This window comes from Pseudopipra pipra, chromosome 6 (assembly GCF_036250125.1).
Source record: "Pseudopipra pipra isolate bDixPip1 chromosome 6, bDixPip1.hap1, whole genome shotgun sequence".
NCBI lineage: Eukaryota > Metazoa > Chordata > Aves > Passeriformes > Pipridae > Pseudopipra > Pseudopipra pipra.
Window position 1 is genome coordinate 58,318,642 of NC_087554.1, and position 22,153 is coordinate 58,340,794.

Genomic DNA, 22,153 nt, shown 5'->3' on the forward strand with positions numbered 1-22,153 from the left:
GTTGGTTACTGTGAAGGTACAGAGTACAGCCAGCAAATCTGGGGTCTCATATTGATTAGCAGCGTGGAAAGCACCTTCCCTTACTTCTTGTCCCACAAGGACCAGGCAGTACTTTCAGTTGTTTTACAAGGAGGGCGAGAAGAACACAGTCCTCCACTAGGACTCCTGGAACGGATTTAGCAACTCTGCACTCTCCAAAAAGTAAGGTAGTATTGTCTGACTGAAGTAACCCTGCAAGCCAGCCTGAAGGACTTGGCCCAAGTCCATGGTCCACCTTGTTCCTGCCTTGCACTCACAAAGTCACTGATACTGATATAAAGTGCAAAGCAGCTGCCTCTGCCCCTTTGCACTGCCTGTGCTTCCCACTGCTGCAGCTGATAGAGAGGAAGCCAGCAGATGACAAAAGCACTGAGCTGCTCTCACTTTCCTTCACAAACTCTTTTCAGAACTCTGCTCCCAAGTTCAACCCTGTATGCAGACAGCATCTGGCTCCCAAGCAAACAGCTGCTTTATAAATCTTCCTGCTCCTGCTCCTGGTTCTGCTTCTATTAAGTGGTACTCAATAAACATGTCACTGCAGAATTTTCTTGTGCTATCATGGGCTGGCAGTAATTTACACAGGAGAACTAATTCTTCCTTCACCCTACTCCCACCAGTCAATTTAGATCTGATGGTTATGATGCTCAGCAAGGCCTCTGACTCCTCAGGGAGTGTGGCCCACCAAAGACAAGTGACTCAGGAATGCTTCTCCCTGGAGAGATGGGGCAATATAAGCGCTGTGTTGACCACCAAAGGGAAGAGCCACAAGAAAAGCCAGGCCAGAGAAAGAGTCTGAGCCAAACATCTACACTGTTGCATTGTTAACTGTGCATGATTTCAGGCCACTTGGGAGGAAAACAAGGCTTAATTGTTGCACTGTCCCTGACTGTATCCTGTGGGAATTTATTCTCCGCATAATCTATGATGTTTCCCACTAGTGCTTTGAAAATGTCCCTCTGGCAACTTGCAAGAGATGCACACACTAGGAACACCTGATGTCACAGCTGACCTGCAGCTTGCTGTGCTGTTCAGGATCATCTCTGCTTCCCTGTACCCCCTTCTCTGCCTGTATCCACCTGCTGCCCATTCCTAAGCTTCATTACAGAAAAATTCACAGGCCACAAAACATCTTTTTTCAGTCTGCGTCTTAGGAAAACAGGCAGGTAAACACAGCCAAGGAAGTCCAAAACAAAACCAAGGGATAGGAGATCGTAAATAAGTGTCTCTATGACTGAGAGCACACTCAATAAATTTAAAAAGCAACAGTTTTAGAATCTAAGTGTGGTGTTTTGCACCACCATTCCAATATTATTTTGGTTTAGAAACCGCTCTAAATTTCAAGTTGTGAATATCACCATAAATATGTGGGTCTTTACCTTCTAGTGTTACTAGAAGCAACAGTCTCAAACAGCATCACTGTGGTATTGGGAGCTTGTACTTAATTTTTAGCAATTGCCATTAGATACACCACTGTAATTAAGTAATTTAATCTGTTACATATTCTGTATAGAATATGGCATTTTTCAGTCATTTGACCACCCTTAATGCTCTAAGGCATTAATCTCAAACTCGAGCTAAGCAGACAAAGAGGAATAAAAACCTAACAGAAGTTCACACTAGTGCAGTGGGTAAATGGGAGGGCAGCCTTGTCCAGATGTTCACAATGGCTGATCTGCTCTTGTCAGTACACACAGATCCCAAGGTAAAGGGCAAGGGTTCTACACTGAAGCAATGAGCAAAATGATGAAAAACTTGAGCATCCTCCTTGAGCACCCTCAGATTCCACCGAAGTCACAGGGAACTGCCATTTCTCTGGCTACAGCTCAGAGTAAAACAGACTAATTACATCCATAAAAGTCTTACATTTGCAACCACCATTCTCAGATGCATATCTGCACACTGCAAGTATTCTTGCAAATCACCTGCTCTTTGCCTAACAGAAAACTCATGAACTGTTTTGAGATGCATCCTGAAGGGACCATTTTTAGGGAAAGACAGTCCTGCTGGGAGCTGGGTGGAGGTGCACAGTGCAAGCCTCCAAGCTTAGGGACAAAAGCTTCCCCCCCCCCAACACCACCACCACCACCACCCCCGACCCCGTCCAGGGGACCAATCACCCAACACACAGTGAATTAACAGCAATAAAAGTTCAAGTGCAGCAGAGGAAACCAGTTTCTCCCAGTTAGCCACAGGGTGGAAGGTGCCACCACTGTTGATTGAATTTTTCCTCTACCAAGTTTGATTCTCAGGTTATTTGGTTCAAACATGAAAAACTTACTGTTTACTGAAAAAAGGCCTACTTATCCATTGTTCACTTCCCAATGAGAGCTCACCTGCCACCATTCAACATGCCTTCAGAACCAAAAGAATTAGTAGTAATTTAAAAAATCCAATAAATATCACCACTAGTCTAAAAAAAACCCCAACAAACTCAGACTTGTCTTGTCCTTTACAACAGGCCTAGTTAAAATAACACCCTGATTCATAAAAGCACTTAAGACACATGCATAAGATGCCTGGGATAAGCCAAACAAAGCCAGTTTCTAAATGTCTTAATCTTCACACCAAAATAGAATTGGCAGAAAAAAGAACAAAACTGGAAGATTATAACTAAAAGCTGGCTGCAAAAGTGAACAGAAGGACTAACTGACCTGACCAGAGATTGGATTTGGGTCTTAAAACCCTCATTGAAGTTGCCCACACTGGGTTACAAGAGAAACCCATTAAGCTGTCTCAGGTTGAATCATTGTACAGCCACAGAAATAAACAGAATATTTGTAGTAACTACTCAGGAAGTATATATCAGTAGAAGGAGCTTCCAGGTTGACTGAAATGTATTCACACAAGCAAAAAGAACTACAAAATGCCTGCCAACTGCATTGGCTTAGATGTCAAAATGCTGCAAGGAAAGGTAGGGGCAACCTCAAATAAGGTAAACAGTAACATTCAAATTCTAGTGTCTGAAGGAATGAACAACATTCTGACATTTGTTCCAAACCCTCCTTCACGAGCACAAATGTCATCAGAAAAAGACATTTCTTTCGGTACGTTTCTTTCGGAGGAGGAGCTGAAACTGCCCTGCCAGCTGACAGGATTGTTTACCAGCCGGTAAAACAAATGCGATGCACAACCCAGGAAACCTTTGTTCAGTGAGTTGCAGGGGGAGCCTAACCGTGTGAGGGACAAAAGAACAGATGTGGAGAGGTGACGCCGAAGGCAAATTTTAGGCCTTATTATAAAATGCAAGGACACTTCTCGGTCCTGGTACAGTGCCAGAAGCCCCGTGTCCGTGGGCTGTGTGGGCACAGGGAGCGAGCAGCGGGTGAAGCCGGAGGAGGCTTTTCTCGCGTCACCCGCCGGCGAGTCCAAAGGTTGTTGTCACAGATCTCCACCGCCTTGGGTGCCAACCCCCAAACACGGCTGATTTCAAGCGAGAGGCCCCTGAGCGCTATTCCTGCTGCTAACACGCCGCTTCTCCCACTTATCCACTTGTCCAGGGAGAACTGCAGGGAGCCGCTGGCGCCCCGCATCGCCTCCCCCCGCCGCCGCCGCCGCCCAGGGCCGGCGGGTCCCGCTGCTCCCACAGAACCCACCACACCCGCACCGCTCACCAACACCGCACTTACTGTTCGCACGAAAAAACCATTCCTCAGCTTGCAAATCCCAAGCTGCAAGGGGGACCGTCAGTGCGACCAGGCAGGCATGGAAGAGGAAACCCCTCCTCCACAGATGCCCTATTTATCCGCCGCTTTAGCATCCCGCGTGGCGGGGGGAGAGAGACTCGCCCTCCTCCTCCTCCTCCCCGACCCCGAGCTGGGGAGACACCGTAGCTCTCCCCCCTCATTTTAACCCCGACGTTTTGCGTTGGTATTTTTTTTTACCTGGCGAACGGCCGCATCCCTCCTCAGAACAAAACCACGAGAGCTTTATTCTGACACAAGAGAATTAGCCCATGAGGAAGCGCACGCCGGGGTGGCTGCCTGCGGCTGCCGACAAAAAGGTTGCAAGCTGAAGCCTTCGGCACCGAGAAAGGTGGATGCAGTGCTCATTTCTTGTGCAAAAGAGGGACTGGAGTCTCAGCCCCGGATGATTTACAGCAGAGTCAATTTGAAGCAAACCCAAAAAACCGAGAGCACGTACATCCACGCACAGGCACCACGCACAAAGAGGTATCCTTACTTCCCCTGCATTCTGCTCTCTCGCCTTTACCATTATATCCCAGGTATTTTAGGACGAATTAAATCTCCCACACACTAACCTGTCCTCTCTTTAACCTTCCAGACCAGGCAGAAGGCCTCCAGTGCAAATAGCCTGTTATGCTGGAGGACAAAATAAGCCCTAATCTTCATTTATGATATCATTCGTTTGTGGAAAAACACACTGTCATGTTTTCTCTGTGTTATGACTGCCAGAGATCACGGGGTGGGAAAAAAAGGCGGAAGTTGGAGAACCTTGGATTACAAGTCACTCCCCATCCAGCCAATATCAGGAAAAAAATAAAGAAGTTAGGATAATCCCACAAAAAATGCAAAGAATGGTTTTGAAATCAAAGGTTTTTCAGTATTCAGATAATCTCCAGACCTGTACTGGCTTGCTGATCGCTCACACGGTAGGACACACAGTGCCTGGGAAGACACAGCACAGTGGGAGAAGGCTTTGGACATTTGCACAGGTAAATCATGCTCAGTCACCTCCACGGTTTAACATCATGGTCCAGGGTGGTTCAAAACCATATTTGAAAGGGTAGGTCTGAGAAAATGGGGAAATAATTCCCCCAGCTTTACAGGCAGACACTGGGAATGGCGACAGGCTGCAGGAAACAAGGACTCTCGTTGCACTGCCAGCTCCCCCTGCTCCCGGCACACATTGCATAACCAAAATAAGCCCAACCATCATGGCTGATACAATAATGAATTCTGTCACAGCCTCTGCACCAAAGCAAAGCGTAATCCTCAAAGGACAGAGGGAACATGGAAAGAAAGCAGGCACTTTGTGACTGAGATTTCAATTATCCAGGGTTTTTTTTACCAAAATAAATACAAGAATGAGATTTTACAGTGGTACTGACACAAACCAGTACGATTCTGCTGGACATTGCTGTTATCATTTACCTGGGAGCCTCTCTGCAGCATATTTTGCTTCCCTTGCATTATTGCAATATTGATCTGCAGCAATTCAAAGAGACCTTTGAACCTGGAGTGCACCTACACTGACTGTGGGCTGTGACAGCACAGCAACACGTGGTGCCTGATAGTCTGTCCTGCCAAAGGGTAAGCAAGGTAGTGGAAAATAAATAGAGACCACCTGAGTGGTGGTATGAACTCAGTCCCCAAGCCTACCAGGCCCACTGCTGCCCGAGCAGCTTTTGGGACAACCCAGCCACAGTGGGGGTGCAGGGAGGAGAGGGAATCACAGAGCAGTGGCTCACTGGAGCTCCCCAATGAAGCCTCTGTGGACACCTAGCACAGCACAAAGTGATGTCACCGGAGAGCTTAAATGTCTTCCCAGTTTTTCTGCAACCTGAGCAGCTTCAGGATGTTTGGGAATTTCAGTCCCCCAGGGTACGCAAGAAACCATCTGAAAACACCTTGATTTTCCCAAGTTCGATGTGGGAAGGAAGGGCTGACTTTGGTTGTGGCGGTTTAAGATTCCTGGACCCTGGAATGACAGCTGGCAGCTTGCAAACACAGGGAAAACACCCAGTTGCCAAGGATTCCTATTTAAAAGAATGAGAAGGCACATTTGACCTTCCTAGCTTCCGTGCATTTTCATGCTTGCATAAATGGTTGCAGTCATTTGAACCCATTCCTGCTACATACACAAAAACTTTGCCTTTCTCCACAAGGCTGAAAATAGTGACCAGACCCACCAAGTAAGAAAACACATCACAGTGTGCCCACAGCCAGAGCAGCTGAGAAATGGCATCCCCCTTCCACAGCTTAGCAGCAGTGGCAGGATGTCCAGAAGTAGAGAAATGCGACATCAGCTACATTAGAGACCGATCTGCAGGTTTTTGCTTGTCTACCACCCGTGTGCAGCCTGGGCAGTCCTTCTCCTACTGCTTCAGCAACAAAAGCAAGAGCCTTTCTGTGTCCATTTCTACAGTCAGCACAAGGCTCCCTTTCTGCCTGTTAGTGTGTTTGCATTCCCCATCCATCAACTAAGACTTCAGCAGGAGAAACTCCCCTAGTAAGAGTATCTTCTGAGCTGAACAGGAATTCATTTGTTCTCCTTTCCAGGAATGCTAATGCCCTGATGGTTACTTTATCCCATGAAAATTAACATTTTGAGACTTTTCCAAGTTTGCAGCCAGAGCGTGGCTTGGCGCAACACACGCGGCAAAGCTTTTGTCACTGCACAAGCCAAGCACAGGCACATAATGAAAGTGTTAAGTCCTGCAAGTGCAGCCATATGGCAAATCTGAGCTTGTCACCATGAACTAAGAGAATCACTTCAAGGACTAAATAGGGAGCTCACCTAATTTGTCCATCTGTCCCAGGACATTTATTGGTTTTAAAAGGTGAAACAAGCTATCAGGAGGAACACTCTGCATTGATACACTGCCTCCAGGCTGCTTTGGTTTCATGTTGGTATCACACAGCCATCACACTGGACTACAGAAAAGGTAAAATGCTGCTCAGGTTGCAGGGTCACCCATGGAGTATTAGCAGCCACAGAACTGAATCTAATCTCAATTAGATTCCTTTGTGGATACGGGTTATTTCATACTCTTGAACCACAGGATCAAAAAGTGCCTTTCTACAAGAAAGATTCATTGCCCAAAATGAAGAACTGGCTTGGAACACACAGCTATTCAATATACATTTTCTCCCCCTACTCAGTCGCTCTGTAGTTCACTTTCTGCCCAAATCTTGGCCTGCTATGAAGACAAAGCACGATTTGGCCCTTGCCTCTGTGATGGTGGGTGAGCCACTGAGAGCCAAGGTGCAGTGGGCTGTGGTGCAAATAAAGGCAGCAGATCACTGAGTTCAACAGAAACTGCTGAAGTTGTAATACTTGTCAAAAAAAAGCTGCAAATGGTCACAGATTCACTCAAAAACTCAGAAAATTTACACTTCAATTCACTTGCCACAGTTCCTGATCTGAAAAGATAGGAGCAAAACTACCTTCTAATTTCATTATTTCAGGAGAAAGATAAGATTTTTTTCCCCCACCACAGTCAAATTTATCACATCTCTCCAGGCAGAATTCCCCTATCCTCAAACCCTCCAAGGCCCTCTGGCACTCCTTCCCTGAGGCATCTCCTCCATTCCTCTTATCTTGCCCAAGACATGAATCAGTGCCCAAAGAAAAGGGCTTTGCACAGGTGTGCTGACATGGCAGCAGTCCTGCAGTGCCACGGTATCTCTTCCAAAGGGCCACAGTGGGTGTACAACCCCTGTACCATTCCCTAAGGGCTCCCTGGAGCCAACCCATCCTACTATCCATTGAATGAAACTGGTGATGGCAGATGTTTGGGATCCTGAGAGGATGTCTGGATTGTGATGGCTCGATCCAGCAGGGCCAAAATATTCTGCCACCACACTCTTTTCATGTGCTCTTTCAACACAGCATAAATACCAGTTTTTTTACTGAAAAGGAAGGAGACAGTCTATCAGCACGGGGCATCCCAACCCACGCTCACAGGTCTGGTGGTAATTTATGACTGAGCAGCTGAGAACTGCTGAGCTGGGAGCCAAGCCCAAGCAAGGGGGATTAGGTGAGGGAGGAGATGTGCACCCAGGCTGCAAAACGCTGCCATACACTGAACCTCTGCCAGTACTAAATCCAAGAGGACCAGCAGAGCCCATGGGGCTGCCTGATAACCTTGGACCACCAAGGGAGCTGCTTAAAATCACATTTTGCCAGGTCCTTTCAGTTCATTACCCTGGTGCTAAGCAGGAAATTGGTGGAAATCGCAAGTAGAAGCTGGCATATGACAGATATTTTGGGATTAAGAACACAGGAACAATCATAAAGCATCACACCAATTCGCCAGTAGCTGCAATATCCACTTAGACATCAAATACTGGCAGCCTTGTTGATGCTCTAGGCAAATCCACACTAATGTACCTCAAAGCACAACTGTACACTTGTCTGAAGGTAAAGATTTAAGACATCCCAGGTAGACAAGTGCTCTGTTGTCACAGAGTGCTGGAATAAGACATCCAAATCTCTCTAAATATCCCATCAGTTCTTTAGAATATTTTCCTAAAGAATAGTAGGAATGTGCCATTTTAACCTCAGTTTTAACCTGCATTTGAAAATTGCTACAATTCAAAACTAACACACAGCAGAACACAAATGATCATAAAAGTGCTTTAAAAGTGACACATTACCATCAGAGGAGAACAGGAAAAGTGCTGTTATAAAAGTGAAGCTTTCTCTCCTGCACCGGATCAAACACAGACACACCTTGAGACAACCATTGCAAGACTACCTGCAAAGTGTAGGACCTTAAGAAGGCACCTTCTGCTTAATCATTCACGGCTCATGTGTCACCATTAATTCAGATCTCATTCCTGATTAAGGCCCAGCACACTTAGCACTACATTGTCACAGCACAAACCACCCGCCTTATCTGTCCCAAACTCAGCAACAGAGCTTCTGAGGGCCCACAGAGGGGGATTACTGGCAAAACAAAACCTTTGGGAGAGAAGTTTAGACCAATACTAATTTCGTGTTAGCCTTATTATTTCTGGATTACTAATAAACTCAGCAGGGGGTGAGACCAGCCCAGCATCCTCCTCCTGCCAAGCTGTGGTAGAAACTCAGAGATAATGATGAAATGGGATCGTCTCAGTAAGGCTAATACTAAAATGATCATGATGTTCTTAACTCTGTCAAGTATAATAAAGATGTTTAATCCTTTAGGAAGAGGTCGTTGCCTAGACTATGCAGGTTTTTGTTTTAATTTCAACTGGTAGTATTTTACATTTCACCATCATACAAAAGATCCTAAATTTAAAAGAAACTCATTTGGTCTTTCAGGTTTTTTATGAGAGACTGAGTAAAGAAATAGCACTGATATTAAATGGAATTTCATAGGCTTTTGAATGTAAAGAAGGAACATTATCATGTTATAAATCTGACTGTCTACAGAGACAGAACAGAATCTATTCTTAAATTCTGTGCTTTCAGACATAGGGTGAAACAAAGGCTTTTGTTAAAACAGGAGGCTCTCCCAAAAAGCCCACATGAACTCCTACCAGACTGCCTTAAAATCAAGTTGCAATTCAACACATGCAACAGAGAGATCATTTTAACTCTTCCTTTTGCAAAGCTCCCATAATAAAAATTATATTTTATATGAATTTTTACACCCTGCCCTCTACCATTAAGTAAATGAAGACATCTGGTGTCCTAATACAGCAACAAGTCATTATGAAAAAAGCATTCACTCCAGCTTGACTCTCAAAAATACATTTCAACAGAACAGAAAAGTCATGTCAGTCTGTTTTTGATGGTCAAGGACATAAGCCTCTGACTTTTATCTCACATAAAACATTGAAAATCATTTTCTTACCGTGACCCAATGACATCAAAGAGGTGCTGCCAGCGATCATTGATTTTGTTGAGCTTGTCATCTATTTCTGCAACTCTGCTCTTGTTGCTAGCCTTGATTAGCTGATCACCCATTTGTTTCAAGTGAAGCTTATTTTCACTGAACAGGTTTATTTCTTCCATGCAGTCCTGATAAATATACACAAACATTGCTTAACTAGAGGGCAAAACAAAACAGTAAAACCAAAACAAAACTATCTGTTTCTTTTCCCACACCTGTGATGTGAAGTCAGGTTTGTCTGGAGTTTCTACATTAGCATGTACAACTCTTTCACTTAAAAGAAGAAGAAAATCTCAATGAAGAAGCCCTCTCACACTGATGCCACTATGAAAAAATAAGCAGCTTAAAGCAAGTGCCAGGAGTAAGTACTCCTAAAAATAGAAACTGAATGTTCTAATTTTATCTGTTTTCCTGATTTAAAGTAGTTTTTCAATGAAGTTACCTCAAAGGAACCCAAATTCAAGTCTAGGATGGCTTTATTTTGCTGGTATTCTTATGCAGAGGAGATCTAGGATTAGATATTGAGACCTTTTAGCCATGGGGAGGAACACAGCAGAAAAATAATGGTCCTTTTTAAAACCAAGCTCATACAAAAGTACTAGAAAGCACTAACTACCATGGGGAAGGGGCAAAATTAAGTTTTATTTTTGGCTGTGGAAACTTTTTGTTCACCTGGCATAAGACCTACCCTGTCCTTCTATCTTCTTTGCCCTCTGACTACCAGTTGTGTAGATGATAGAGGTGGTGAGAGTAGTGAGCTGCTCCCAGGACACCACTGAACCCCAGCAGGGAAAGCTCTGAGCAGTGCTGTGTGTGCACAGGTGCCCCAAAATCCCAACAACACAGACCCCCCACTACTGCAGCTCACACAGCTCACACTCCATGCCTAAATGCACTCAGGAGGCATTTCTGTTTGCATTATGCTCCAAGTCTGAACATCAAGAAGATATGAGATGATGCTAGAAAAGCTCACCTACTCACAGAAGCCCTTACCTGTTGGTTTATATCACGTATCACTTCTAAGAAGCAAGAAGTACATGAGGAATGGTGTCTCTATAACGAGTTACCAGACTGCAATTGAAGAAAAGCTGTGCTGCTACTTACCTTCTGCAATTTGTCTATCATGTCCTCAATGCTAACATCTGCAGTCTGCAACACTTTGCTTTCCATTTGCACCAGCCAGGAGCACAGCTCCTTGTTCTTTTCATTGAACAAGATCCAGGCATTGAGCCTGTCCTCGATCTCCTGCTTCCGCAGAGACACCTATGGAAAAGCATAAAATAATATTAACTTCCAGCAACAGCTTCCTCAGGAAGGAAACCAGCAATTATGAGCCTTCTAATTTCTAGACTGCATTTGATCATATTCCATTTTGCAGGAGCAGTTATCAAGTATCTCTACTTTTCTTTTCAAAGCCAGCAAGCAGGTTGTTATTACCATCTTATTTTGGATAGCAGGGCAAAAAGTTGACAAGTAAATATCAGATTCTCAGAAGAATGAAACTGAGTGACAGCTTTATAAATAATGTGCTTATATAATAATTTAAAATGTTACTTGGTGAAAACCTGAAAATGCCAAACAAAGAAGGAATATAAAATATTTAATTATTACATACTGTTTAGTATGGCCTTATACATAACACAAGAGAAATAACACCTTGGTAAGTTCTTGTTTTTCTGCCACTGTAAGAGAAACTGTGCAACTCCTGACTGGAATCATTTTATCTCTATAAAAGTCTCCCTCTTTTCTTTCCATTCGCTCACCAGTTCTTGGAGAACTTCCAAAAGAATTAGCATCAAGAATCTATCCTTTTCATTGAAAACTATGGATTTTTTCCCCATCAAAATTACATTTGTCAGGACTGATAAACAAATTGTCTAGACAGAGAAATTAAGGTCTGATACCGCCTAAACCAGCAGAGCTATTACCACTGCTCCAATATCTCAGAAAGAAGCAGGGTCACTCTTATTCTAGCTAATAGTACCTGTTTCTAGCCTAGGGATCTTAAATATGTATTTGTATTCATTTATCTACTTCTGTGGATTCCTGTACTAAGATATATGGAGCAAAGGAAGGGGAAAAAAAGTACAGGTTCTACCGAAACAGGAGAAACAACCCCTCACCAATAAACTTTGTCTAAAGACTGAACATCACATTTTGCTTGTCTTGGCTGTGAATGGCCACTCTAAATATCACCCCATGGCAGGAAACACTCCCTCTTCACATCTCACATGCACCTTATACAGCATGACTCCTCAAAATTCCATTATTGATTCTTATAGACTAACCTCTAACACTATTTTGTAGCCCAGAGGGAACTTTAAATGTTCAGTGTGGAGGCAAGACCAGCTCCACTTAACACCAGGATCAAAAGAGAATGCAGCAAGCCCTCTCCCAACATATTGCTTTTGTCCTTTAAATTCTGACTTTTTTTAAGGAGGGGATGGAGAGGTAGAAGTGATTTCTGAATCCTTCATGATGATTTAAGCACAGAGATGAGGCTGAAAGCACTGTCTTGGGACACTGGGAAACGGTCTCCAAAGTTCTCCATCGGAAGAAGTCTGGAGATGCCAGGGACCTCAGAAACTCTCTAAGGGGGTCTCTGCTCTGGGATGCTCCCTTGTACTGTCAGCCTCAGAGGTATGAAGGGTAAACCCCTCATCCTTCCTCTATGACTTGCAGCATCTCATGTGTGGAGAGTTAACTTGGTCAGCGTAAGAACAGCTTATGCATGTGTGTAAAGACATCGTTAAATCCTGACATGATCCTGACTCCATTTTTGCCTGCTAAGCACAGGGGCAAGGCAGGATTTTGAGAACAAGAAGCAGCTTTTATCTGGCTAAGCAATACAGACTGTGGGTATAACAGGAATGACCCAAAAAATCCCAGACAAGCTTCTAGGAACATGAGCCCTTCAATCCACTGCTTTGAGCACTTTCTCCTTGGACCAGCTGCCCTGGTACCATCTCCACTTTGCATCCACAGCATGATGTGCATTCTCAAGGGAGGCTAAAAGAACATCGAGGCCCAGGCCCAACCCGTACTCTGGCGTTCATCAGGATGGGATGCTCTGCTCGCCGATGTGAATAGTTAAATCTGTGACCTACATGCACCTTGCAAGGGCAGCTCTGCAAACGCTAATCCCTGGAGTGCATCTGCTCCCTCCGTGTGTTGTGTCCCTGCCCAGCCGAGCACAGGCATCTGACTGTCCCGCTGCCTGGCGGTGACAGCTGCGGCGGCGTCGCTCTTTCACCTCTTTGCATTTATTCCGCAGACTTTTCTTCACACAATACATCTTGACTCTCATTTGTAAGCTAAAACAAAGCAGTTGTGCTAACAGCAGAGCCGGCAAAGTCTGCTTTCCTGCCCTGGTGTCAGGCGCTGAGCATCAGTGCCAGCTCTCCGGAGGCTCATTAGGGCTGTGCAAACATTTCAGTGCCTCCCTCCACTACAGCCCCGAACAGATTCCTCCCACTATGCATTCTGTGTGCTTAACACAGTCACACTAATGTCACCTCTCTCCTCTCTCCAAGATGGACTGAGTTAAACATTGTTCCCTCAGGAAATTAAAATGGAAATTTCAAATAAAATCTGAACTTAAATTACTGCAGGAAATTACCACTTGGATAGACTGAAGTAGGGTACATAAAAAAAAAAGCTTAATTTTCAGGGCTATTCACCACAGTGGGGACAGCAGGCTTCAGCAGCTCACCAAAAAATGAAAAACATAAAAGTTCTTGCATTTATACGCTTAACTGCAGATTCCCATTAGGAAAATGGTTCAGGCATTTTGATTTAAAAATAATGGCCCTTATTTCTCAGGAAGGGGGAGGATGTCTCTGGAATTATTTTCAGAGTTCGGAAGCAATAACAGAGAAAACACTGGTTGTAGAGTAACCATCCCATTTAAGGTAAAGATACTCAATTCTTCTTTCTCATTGCAACGCAAAAAATTAACCCAAATAACTATTTCATCACAGCACAGTTTGTGAAATAAGCATAGCTGTTCATTACTCTGGCAATATCCCCACCAAGATTGCTTTACCTTTGCCTGAGTAAGAGTTAGAAACAAAATACTAACTTGCTTTGATACTTCTTTACAAACTGTAAAATAAAAGCTAGTTGTGAGTAAAGAGAGGCAAGAGTTTTGCTTGCTGGTGTGTAGAGCCACTCAGAGTAACTTAAGACCCCAAATTATTTTACTTCTTCCAATCCTGTTAAGAGGGCAAAGTAAACACATTCAAACTGCATAATAACCTAATGAATCAAGTTCATGTGACTTTGCTGTAAATGCTCCCCAGCAATTTCACATGCAACACTAAATTAAGTGTAATACAGCAACAAGCCACAAAAAATGCAAATATTTCACAGTATTTTACTGCTACAGAAAAGACAAGTCCATTCTTAATGGGTTTAAACCCATTTCAACACATTTAAGTTTTCTTTATCAAGTCTCCTGGCATTTTGTTTTCACTTCCCCCTTCCTTTCCCTGCTCCATGCCCTCAGGCAATTCCTGTGCTCATCCCTCCCCCCAGCCCTCCCTCCCTCCCTTTGGCAGCCCAGAACAAAGGCACCTATTCCAGTAAACAGCTGCATCTGGGCTCTGTGCAGTTCGGCACTCACTAGTTACAAAGGGTTTGCAACAAAAATCTCAGCAGTCTGTGTCCAGGACACAAAGGGCAAACTCCAGCCCGGGTCAGCTGCACCAGGAGAAGCCCCATTCCCACCCAAAACTGCAAAAGTGAGCCAAACCCAAGGGAAACCCCATCTGCTGACCTGCTCCCCCCTTTCCTGCCGGGCCACACGGATACACATCCCGCTGTAAACCCCCAGAGGAGGTGAAGACTTACCCGCAAGCAGAGCTCTTCCCACTGCCTGTGCAAGTGTTCCACTTGCTCCTTGAGCACCATCATGTCCTCGGTGAGGATGAGGTGTGCCAGCTCCGCCTTCATGGCCTGCAGCTCCTTCATGTCGTGGGCCCAGTCTGCCAGCGACTGCTCCAGCTCCTGCATGGAAATGCACCAGCACAAGCCTTGGCACTAAGCTCCTCGGCTTTCCAAACCTGCTCGCTAATCCCTTGCCTGGCCTGTGGGGGAGGAGAGCAGGGAATGTGCAGCTGCCTGTGCTGTGCTCTCCAGCAGGGCTGGGCTGGGCTGGGTCTCCCTGAGCCCACTGGAGCTCCACTGGAGCCCCGGGATGTGCTCCACTGGTACCACCGCTGCATCCAAAAGTGCCGGAGCGCAGCCTGGCCCCTGCAACTCCCCAGGCTCCAGGGCAGCCTTTGGCATTTCACACCCAGGCTGAAAGTTGCCCACTTCTTTGGAGTTTTCTTTTTTTTTTTGTTTCTATTACAATTATTTTGGGCAAGTCGCTTTCCACCTGCATTTGCTCCAATTTCAGGTTATTTATTTAAATGCTAAAAAAATAAAATCAGTTCCCTTCTCTAATGAATGATTTCACAGGCACTTCCTCAGATTTGTCAGGAATGTGGAGCTTTTAAATTGCTCATTCACACAGACTGTCTCTTCTGCTTTGCTCCCCTAACTTCCCTTGCTCTTTAAAATGAAGTTACACATTTTCCTTAAGAGTGTTAAAATTGTCACCTAAAAAGCAGAGGCACCACTGCGTGCAGCTGGGAAATGAGACTCAACACGCAAGGTCCTAGGTCCCAATTTGCAAAGAGGCTGCTGGAAGTGTCACTTGCTCATCTAACAAAAAAAATCTCTTACAGAGAATCCAGTTTGTCTCATTTTAAAGGGAAAAAAAAAACCTGTGAGTGTTTGTATCAGAAGTGTGCTGGCTCTGAGCCCTGTGAGGATTTTCACAGGTCTTGGACCCAGCTTCAACACTAGAGAAAAAAAACAAACAAACACACCTGAGACTAAAATTTACTTAGGCTCACAATAAATTACTCCCTACAAATGTGCACACGTGTATTTATATATCCTAACAAGGGGCAAATCCCTGTATTAATGGAGCTGTGGAATTTCATGCGACTTCACTAGCCGCATATCAGGTCCAGGCCTGACAGAAAAATAGCTTTATTCCATATAAAAGTGAAAAGCAGGGAGAGGAAAGAAGGTCCCTTCTCCCCCATGCCATTTTGGTACTTTATTTTACTCAACTGTGACACCTGAGAGCAGCATCTGCACTGGCACTGTCTGACCCTGATGCCTCTGCAGCTGAATTTCTCTTACTGGAACAAGAGGCAGGAGCTGTGTGCTGCCCTCTCACAGATAATTCAGGGCTACAGCAAGACTGCTGCCGTGGGAAAGGCAGCCAGCACTCACAAAGAAGATTTCAGACAGCTGATAATGAGTTCAAAGCCTTGGCTCATTAATAAGCTTATTTGTTCCCACTACATAGGTCAACAATTCACTTCATAAAAGGATGATGAAAGACTGACCAGTCCAGACAAATGTCTCCTATCCCTTGGAAAAGCTTTTCACTCCATTTAACTTTCATGGTGCACTATGGGCTGCAAGGGATTTTGCCACTCCCTTACTCTTAATTTTCCTTCTCTGTAATTATTCCCAGATCCTGCAGGTGTGTGTGGTGCTTTGCAGACTTACAAGGCCTCTTGCCTGAGGAGCTCCCTGTCCAAAATGGATTGGAAAACAAAAAGGGAGATTCAGTCATAGGGATAGCAGCCAGTTGAGCTAGGACAAGGAAGTTTTTCCCCTTTTTTTAAAGAAACTACTAATTTTATAAATTCAGACTGTAAAGGGAGCAGAAGCAGGAAAAAAAAATCCAAACACTACTACTACTATCCCTTGCAGTCTTCTTGGTCAGCTGGACTTTGCAGATTGTCAGCAATCAGGATGGTGTAAAAGAGAGAAATTCAGTGTCACTGAAGATCAGGTAAGAGGGAAAACTGATTTTACAGGGAGCAGGTGGTGTGCAAAGACTGTATCTGTTTAAATACAATATGGCTGTTCATACCTTAATGTGTTCCTTGGCTTTGTGGAGCTCTTCGTGTTCAACAGGGAGTGGATCTTTTACTTTCTCCTTTAACTCTCGCAGTCTGCTTTCCAATTCCTTGGTTTGCTTTTCAAAGCGGTCACAAGTCTGCTCAAGGACACCCAAGGAAGTATAAAGAGTGAGGATACTTTATCATGACATGTTGAACCACATGGATATGTTACAAAATAGCATCTCCAACACTGAAGTAATGAATCGTGCTCTGTTTTTTTTTTAATTTTCTTTCTTGATACATAGTACCACCCACAAAGATTTGGTGCTTGGATTTACAGAACTTGAAGCCTCTGATATTTAAGGCTTGCCTTACAGAGCATTTCTGCTCATTTTGTTTTGTTCAACCCGAGAGGCTTGGATTGTTCAACCCAAGCATAGTTTCTGGACTGGGGATTGTATCAATGACAGTATTCAATTTTCAGACATATCTATGTGCTACCTAACCAGGAAAGCAAATTCATTGCTCTAAGGAGATAAACATGACTGACCCTTCTCTTTAGAGGTGCAATATGAGGAGCAACAAGTCACACTAACTCTCTCTAAGCTAAATATTAGCTCAGGCTTCACAGCCCAAACCAGGAGCAAGCTCCGGGCCATGGGGATCATGAGAACAATCAGAGCAGGAACATCCATTGTAGCAACAAATGGATACTCAATTTTTTTTGGAGAATCAGGGGACCACAGTTTTGGCTTCCCACAAGCTCTGATGACACAGACAGGCACTTCCCTCAGAGCCCCTCTGGGTGAGCAGCAGCTGAGTGTGTGCCTTGTTGCTGCAGCGCTCAGCCCTGGAGATGGTTGGACAGGGAAGCTCTTGAGACCCAACACCAGAGGAGCAGGTGGGGAGGGCACCATGTACCTGTAGGGTGCCGCTGAACTGCATCTTCTTCTTCTCCAGCAGGGCCTGGGTTTTCCCCCAACTCTGCTGCAACTGGCTGAGCTCCTCCTGGAGAGCAGCGCTGGTCTCGGGACTGGAGACAGCGCGCAACTTCTCCCCAACGTCGATGACTAAGGTGTACACGGCCTGCCACCTCTGAAGAATCACTGTCTTACTCTTTGAAAGAAAAACAAAATTAGTTTCTAAGCTGTTCTAAGGAAGTGACAGAAATGTGTTCCTGATATTTCACTTGGGAAGATGCCTCACACAAAAGGAGTTTCAAGGCACTACTTTGTTCATATTCGTGAGAGAGTAGTGAATAGATCTTCTCCTATCTGCTTCCTTAATTTCAGAAAAATCATATTCTCTCTGATATTTTGATTTATAAAACTCTACAGTAGCTTTTCACAGACTGAATCTATAGGGTAAAAGTACAGCAGTTACAAAAAGATGGAAATGCAGTTGTATGAGTTACTCAGAACAAAAAGCCAGTGTAAGTTCTGTTAGCACCTCTACCGTCAACAACTTAGACAAGCTTTTTCAGAGATAACAGCTCTGTTAATCATGACATATCCAAGTGAAGTAAGCCAGCAATAATAATAATTTGCCTATAACAAATTTGCCTATAAACAACTGGTAACACAAGGAGATATGATCATTGTTTCTTTCTGTAGAACAGCAGCAGGAGGGAAAGGGCAATTTGGAGTAGGAGGGAGAAGACTTTCTGGCTTTTCTCACTAAGGAAAAGCATGAGCATTAACTTGTAAAATCTACTGGAAATCATCTGTACACAGCAGGTAAAAATAAAGATGAAATAAACAAGGCAAGCACCAAATGGAATACTGGTAATGTGTTAATTCATCAACATTAGGTGTGTGGGTACACAATATAAATCTTGGATTGTGCAAATGGCGTTCAGTAATATGTTTTTGAAAGGTTTTGGATTGCCTTAAGCAATTTTGAACAACTGCTGCTTGTTTTTACTTTCCTGTAGAACAAGGAGGTGCACAGTTAAATGGAAAACCAAAATATCCAAAATTAACAAAGGAAAGTATTTTTTTCCACCACATGTGAAATGGAGAACTCACCACCCTGAAGGACTGCTGCCCAGGTCTGTGCATCCTGGACTGATGGTTCCAAGGACAGACCCCCTTGCAAGTGTTTTATCCTCTGCTCCTGGCATCTCCTGCCCATCCCTGCACACACAGGACCTATAGGGCCTCTCCTGACACATATGTGCCTTCTTCCTTCAGGCAAACTAAAGGGCCTGAATTCAGCAGTCATGTCAGTAGGATATACACAGTCCTAGAGGTTACCCACTGACCAGGGTTTGTCTAATCTTCTGGCACCCTGCATTTTCCTCTTCATATCAGTAAGATTTTTAGCAAACATGGCTACTAAATGTTAATGTTGACCAAGAAGTTTCCTAGTATAATGAGCCTTTGACAATGTCAATATTTTCTCAACTGTGCTCAGCTTCGAGAAAAAGTGTCAGCAACCATTTTTCCCCAGAAAAGGCATGTGATTTTAAAGCTTTTTACCTTACTGGACTGAAGTTGTTTCAGGCTGAGGAAAAAACCCATGTATTTTAGATTTATGAGAAATAAATACAGTACCTTGAAATCATGAATTACATTTCTAAGCTGGTAAAGGCTATAACAGTCCTGGCTCTTCACAGCTGTGAGGAAGCTGTTGGTATCATCAAGGAATCTGTTGAGACTCTGAAGGGAACTCCTGAAGAGCTGCCACTGGCTCACGAGTCCATCAATATCTTTCTTCCTCTGCTGAACCATCCGGATAACATTCTGCCACTGCTCTTTCAGCAAGGTGAGCTTGGAAATAAACTCTGTCCTGAAAATAACAAGTGTTGAGTCTTAATTTATTTTGACCTCAAGGCTGCATATTACAATAACTGTGATGATTTCCATTTGCAAAGTTGTTTTCCAATTATAATACCCAACAATGCAAAAAGCTCTATGCAGGCCTAAGCTCAGCCCTGCTCTCTGTGTTAGATATTTTAAGCAATCCAAAAAAATCTTTTACATGATACAAGAATGGATAAGGCAAGTCAATCTTGCAATTGTGGTATAGCAACATACACAGGAATCAGACACATTATGCACTAAATACTTCTCTGAAGAAGAAGAAGGTCAATGCAAGTGAGACAAGGTCACTGATTATGCTGCAAAATTGATCTGCACAATTGCAAATTGTGGTGTTATGGAACCTACTTAAACAGTTTTTTGGTCCTCTTATACAACATGGCTAAATAATCCAGCAGATCTAGCTGGTTGATTAAGACAACCCCATCTATCAATTCTGCTCCTCTGCAAGAGGCCATAGCCCCTGACTGCCTCTTATACAAACCCCTGTGTTTGTGGGGGTAGCTCCAACACAAAAATCCAGCAGATTGGCTTGGCTTAGCTGAGCCCTACCTTCCCTGGCAGCTTTAAGCCAAGCTATGGACTCCACGAGGGGCTGAGGGGAGCACATACGCTGTCCTGCAAATTCTCTAGGAGCAGCAAGCTCTGGCAGAGAGGGGAATGTGTTCACAGCAAACACCTGAGGCAGCTGAACCTCTGCTCACAAGTATTACTTGCTGTTTCTCATGCCACACTGATTCAGAGGAAAGTATAAGATCATATTGATAAAAAACAGGTTTAGCTACCATATGTTTTGGATTTCATGGCCAATGACTCGTCATGTGTGCCAGGGGCAGAGTGGATAGTCCACACCTCTGCACTTGGAAAAGTACAGAGGTCTAGGAAGAAGGAAAGGATCCTTCATATGCAGCACCCTCATTACCTTCTGTAAGAAGGCAGCTTCTCAACCACAATTACACAACAAAAGCCTCCTGTTCAGGAGCAATTGTGTTTGTTAGGCAGAACAGCCAGTTAGTATCCCAAATACCAGTATCCCAGTCTGGACAGGGCACTCGTGTTTCCTTCTTATTGCACCTCCTCACACTTTTGCAAAATATGTCAGGAGGTTATTTAAAGAGTGAACCCAGCCAAGAATTTGGGTTTATGTCCTCACGAGAGCAAAGATTCAATACCAGCTCCAAGGAAGACAGCATATTCCCTGAGTTACCAAGATTTTAGGGAGCAAAACAAATGGATTACCTTTTCTCTGCTTCTCCGGACTCCAAGGAGAGTAGAACTTTTTCTATGATGGAATTAAATGTCTGCTGATTTATGGAAATCTCAGTTTGCAGCATCTGAAAATACCACGAGAAGAGCAGTTTTAACTATTCACTTAACAACCTTTGCAATGAAAGCTGCTTCTGGCTCCTCTAGAGTGACGGGATTTATTTAATTGCAAATGCTGAAAACTGTTATTTTCAAGTGCTAGTGTCAAATGCACCCTAAAGGATTTCACACTCTTTGGATACCAGGAGGAATTTGCATATATGTGATAGCAGAACCCACTACAAGCTGTATGATACAGACAATCTGAAACCTAAAGTTTGTTGGACTCATTAATGAGAAATGCAATCTAGACAGAAGTCCATAGAAAAGGTATAAAAAGGCTACACTTAAGGGTGAATTTACTCTTTAAAACAATGAACAGAAGTTTTTTCTATAAATTATTTCATTGCAATGAATGAATTGGTTTGGAGAGGTCTAAGTAAAAGAGAAAATAACTTTCTCTGGACCCCAATGAACATGCAGACACTTAACATCCTGTGGAAATAGCCCCAGCACTCAGGGTAGTATGAGGCTGTGGCCCACTGTGGCAGAACAAGGCTCACCCTAATGGCTCATGATGTTTAGCATTTAACAAATAATTTTCTTTTCTCTATTTTGGTTATTTTTCCATTGCTAGAATAATGCAATGTGCCTTCTCCTCTGAACAGATACTGTCATACACATGTGAAGCACTGTCTCTTTGTCACAAATATCAAGTGTTTGGGAAAATGCCAGTGAAACAGATTTCCACCAAGATCTAACAACTGGTCAAAATGGAAATATTCTGTGAAAACATTTTGTTTAAAATTCAGCTCTTCCAGAAACTGGTAAGACTCCTGCCAGATCTCCAGCATTCTGCCTAGCTAGTTGCCACAGGCTTCAGTGCTCTGGACAGGCAGACAGACAATTACACCTCAGAGCTGGAGAAATCTAGGACTTCCATGACACAACACTTGAAGATGCGCTCCTAGAAATCTGATCTCTGCAAAAAGGGATCCATCCATTTTGGAAAAGGATTTTCACATCTCAGAGGTTTCCTCTGAATAAGCATTTCAAGAATGAAATGCTCTGTACAACTCTGCCCAGATCTAATTTCAAAAGGCATAGCATTTTCTAGTGATTTCCCCCCACCTTCACCACGCAAGATGCTGCTTCCATTTCCAGAGTTAGCTTTACCTCATATACTCTCTGTTGCTCTTGCAGTTCTTCAAACCGTCCTGGAATATCTGTTTTTAAGGCCTCTTTCATTTTTTCCAGGAATTTCATCCATTTTTCACATTTCTGAAAGAATTTCTTTTCATCGCTTTGGGTTCCCTCAAGCATACTGTAAAACAAAATGAATAATCAGAAACTGTTGTGTTGGTGGCTGTTTTTCTGGATATGTTTGCATATGGTCTGATGTACTGGCTAATAATACTAAAATAGTGGGGGGTTCACTTGGCACTTTGCTATCTTCTTTCTCTATGATCATTCAGATTTTTGCTTTAAGTGACTTGGAATACAATACA

The 22,153-nt window shown here is 43.8% G+C and overlaps 1 protein-coding gene across 6 annotated transcripts in view; it reads right to left on the bottom strand.

Annotated features, from left to right (window-relative positions):
* SYNE2 (spectrin repeat containing nuclear envelope protein 2) overlaps positions 1-22,153 on the bottom strand; it is a 181,387-nt gene that overhangs the window by 21,603 nt on the left and 137,631 nt on the right. For all 6 annotated transcript variants that reach the window (XM_064659377.1, XM_064659380.1, XM_064659379.1 and 3 more), the window contains exons 94-101: positions 21,822-21,969; positions 20,580-20,674; positions 19,074-19,308; positions 17,440-17,634; positions 16,548-16,673; positions 14,456-14,611; positions 10,709-10,867; positions 9,566-9,732 (exon numbers count right to left, since the gene is read on the bottom strand). In XM_064659377.1, coding sequence (XP_064515447.1) covers positions 9,566-9,732; positions 10,709-10,867; positions 14,456-14,611; positions 16,548-16,673; positions 17,440-17,634; positions 19,074-19,308; positions 20,580-20,674; positions 21,822-21,969 — 1,281 coding nt within the window. The remainder of the gene's footprint in view (positions 1-9,565; positions 9,733-10,708; positions 10,868-14,455; positions 14,612-16,547; positions 16,674-17,439; positions 17,635-19,073; positions 19,309-20,579; positions 20,675-21,821; positions 21,970-22,153) is intronic.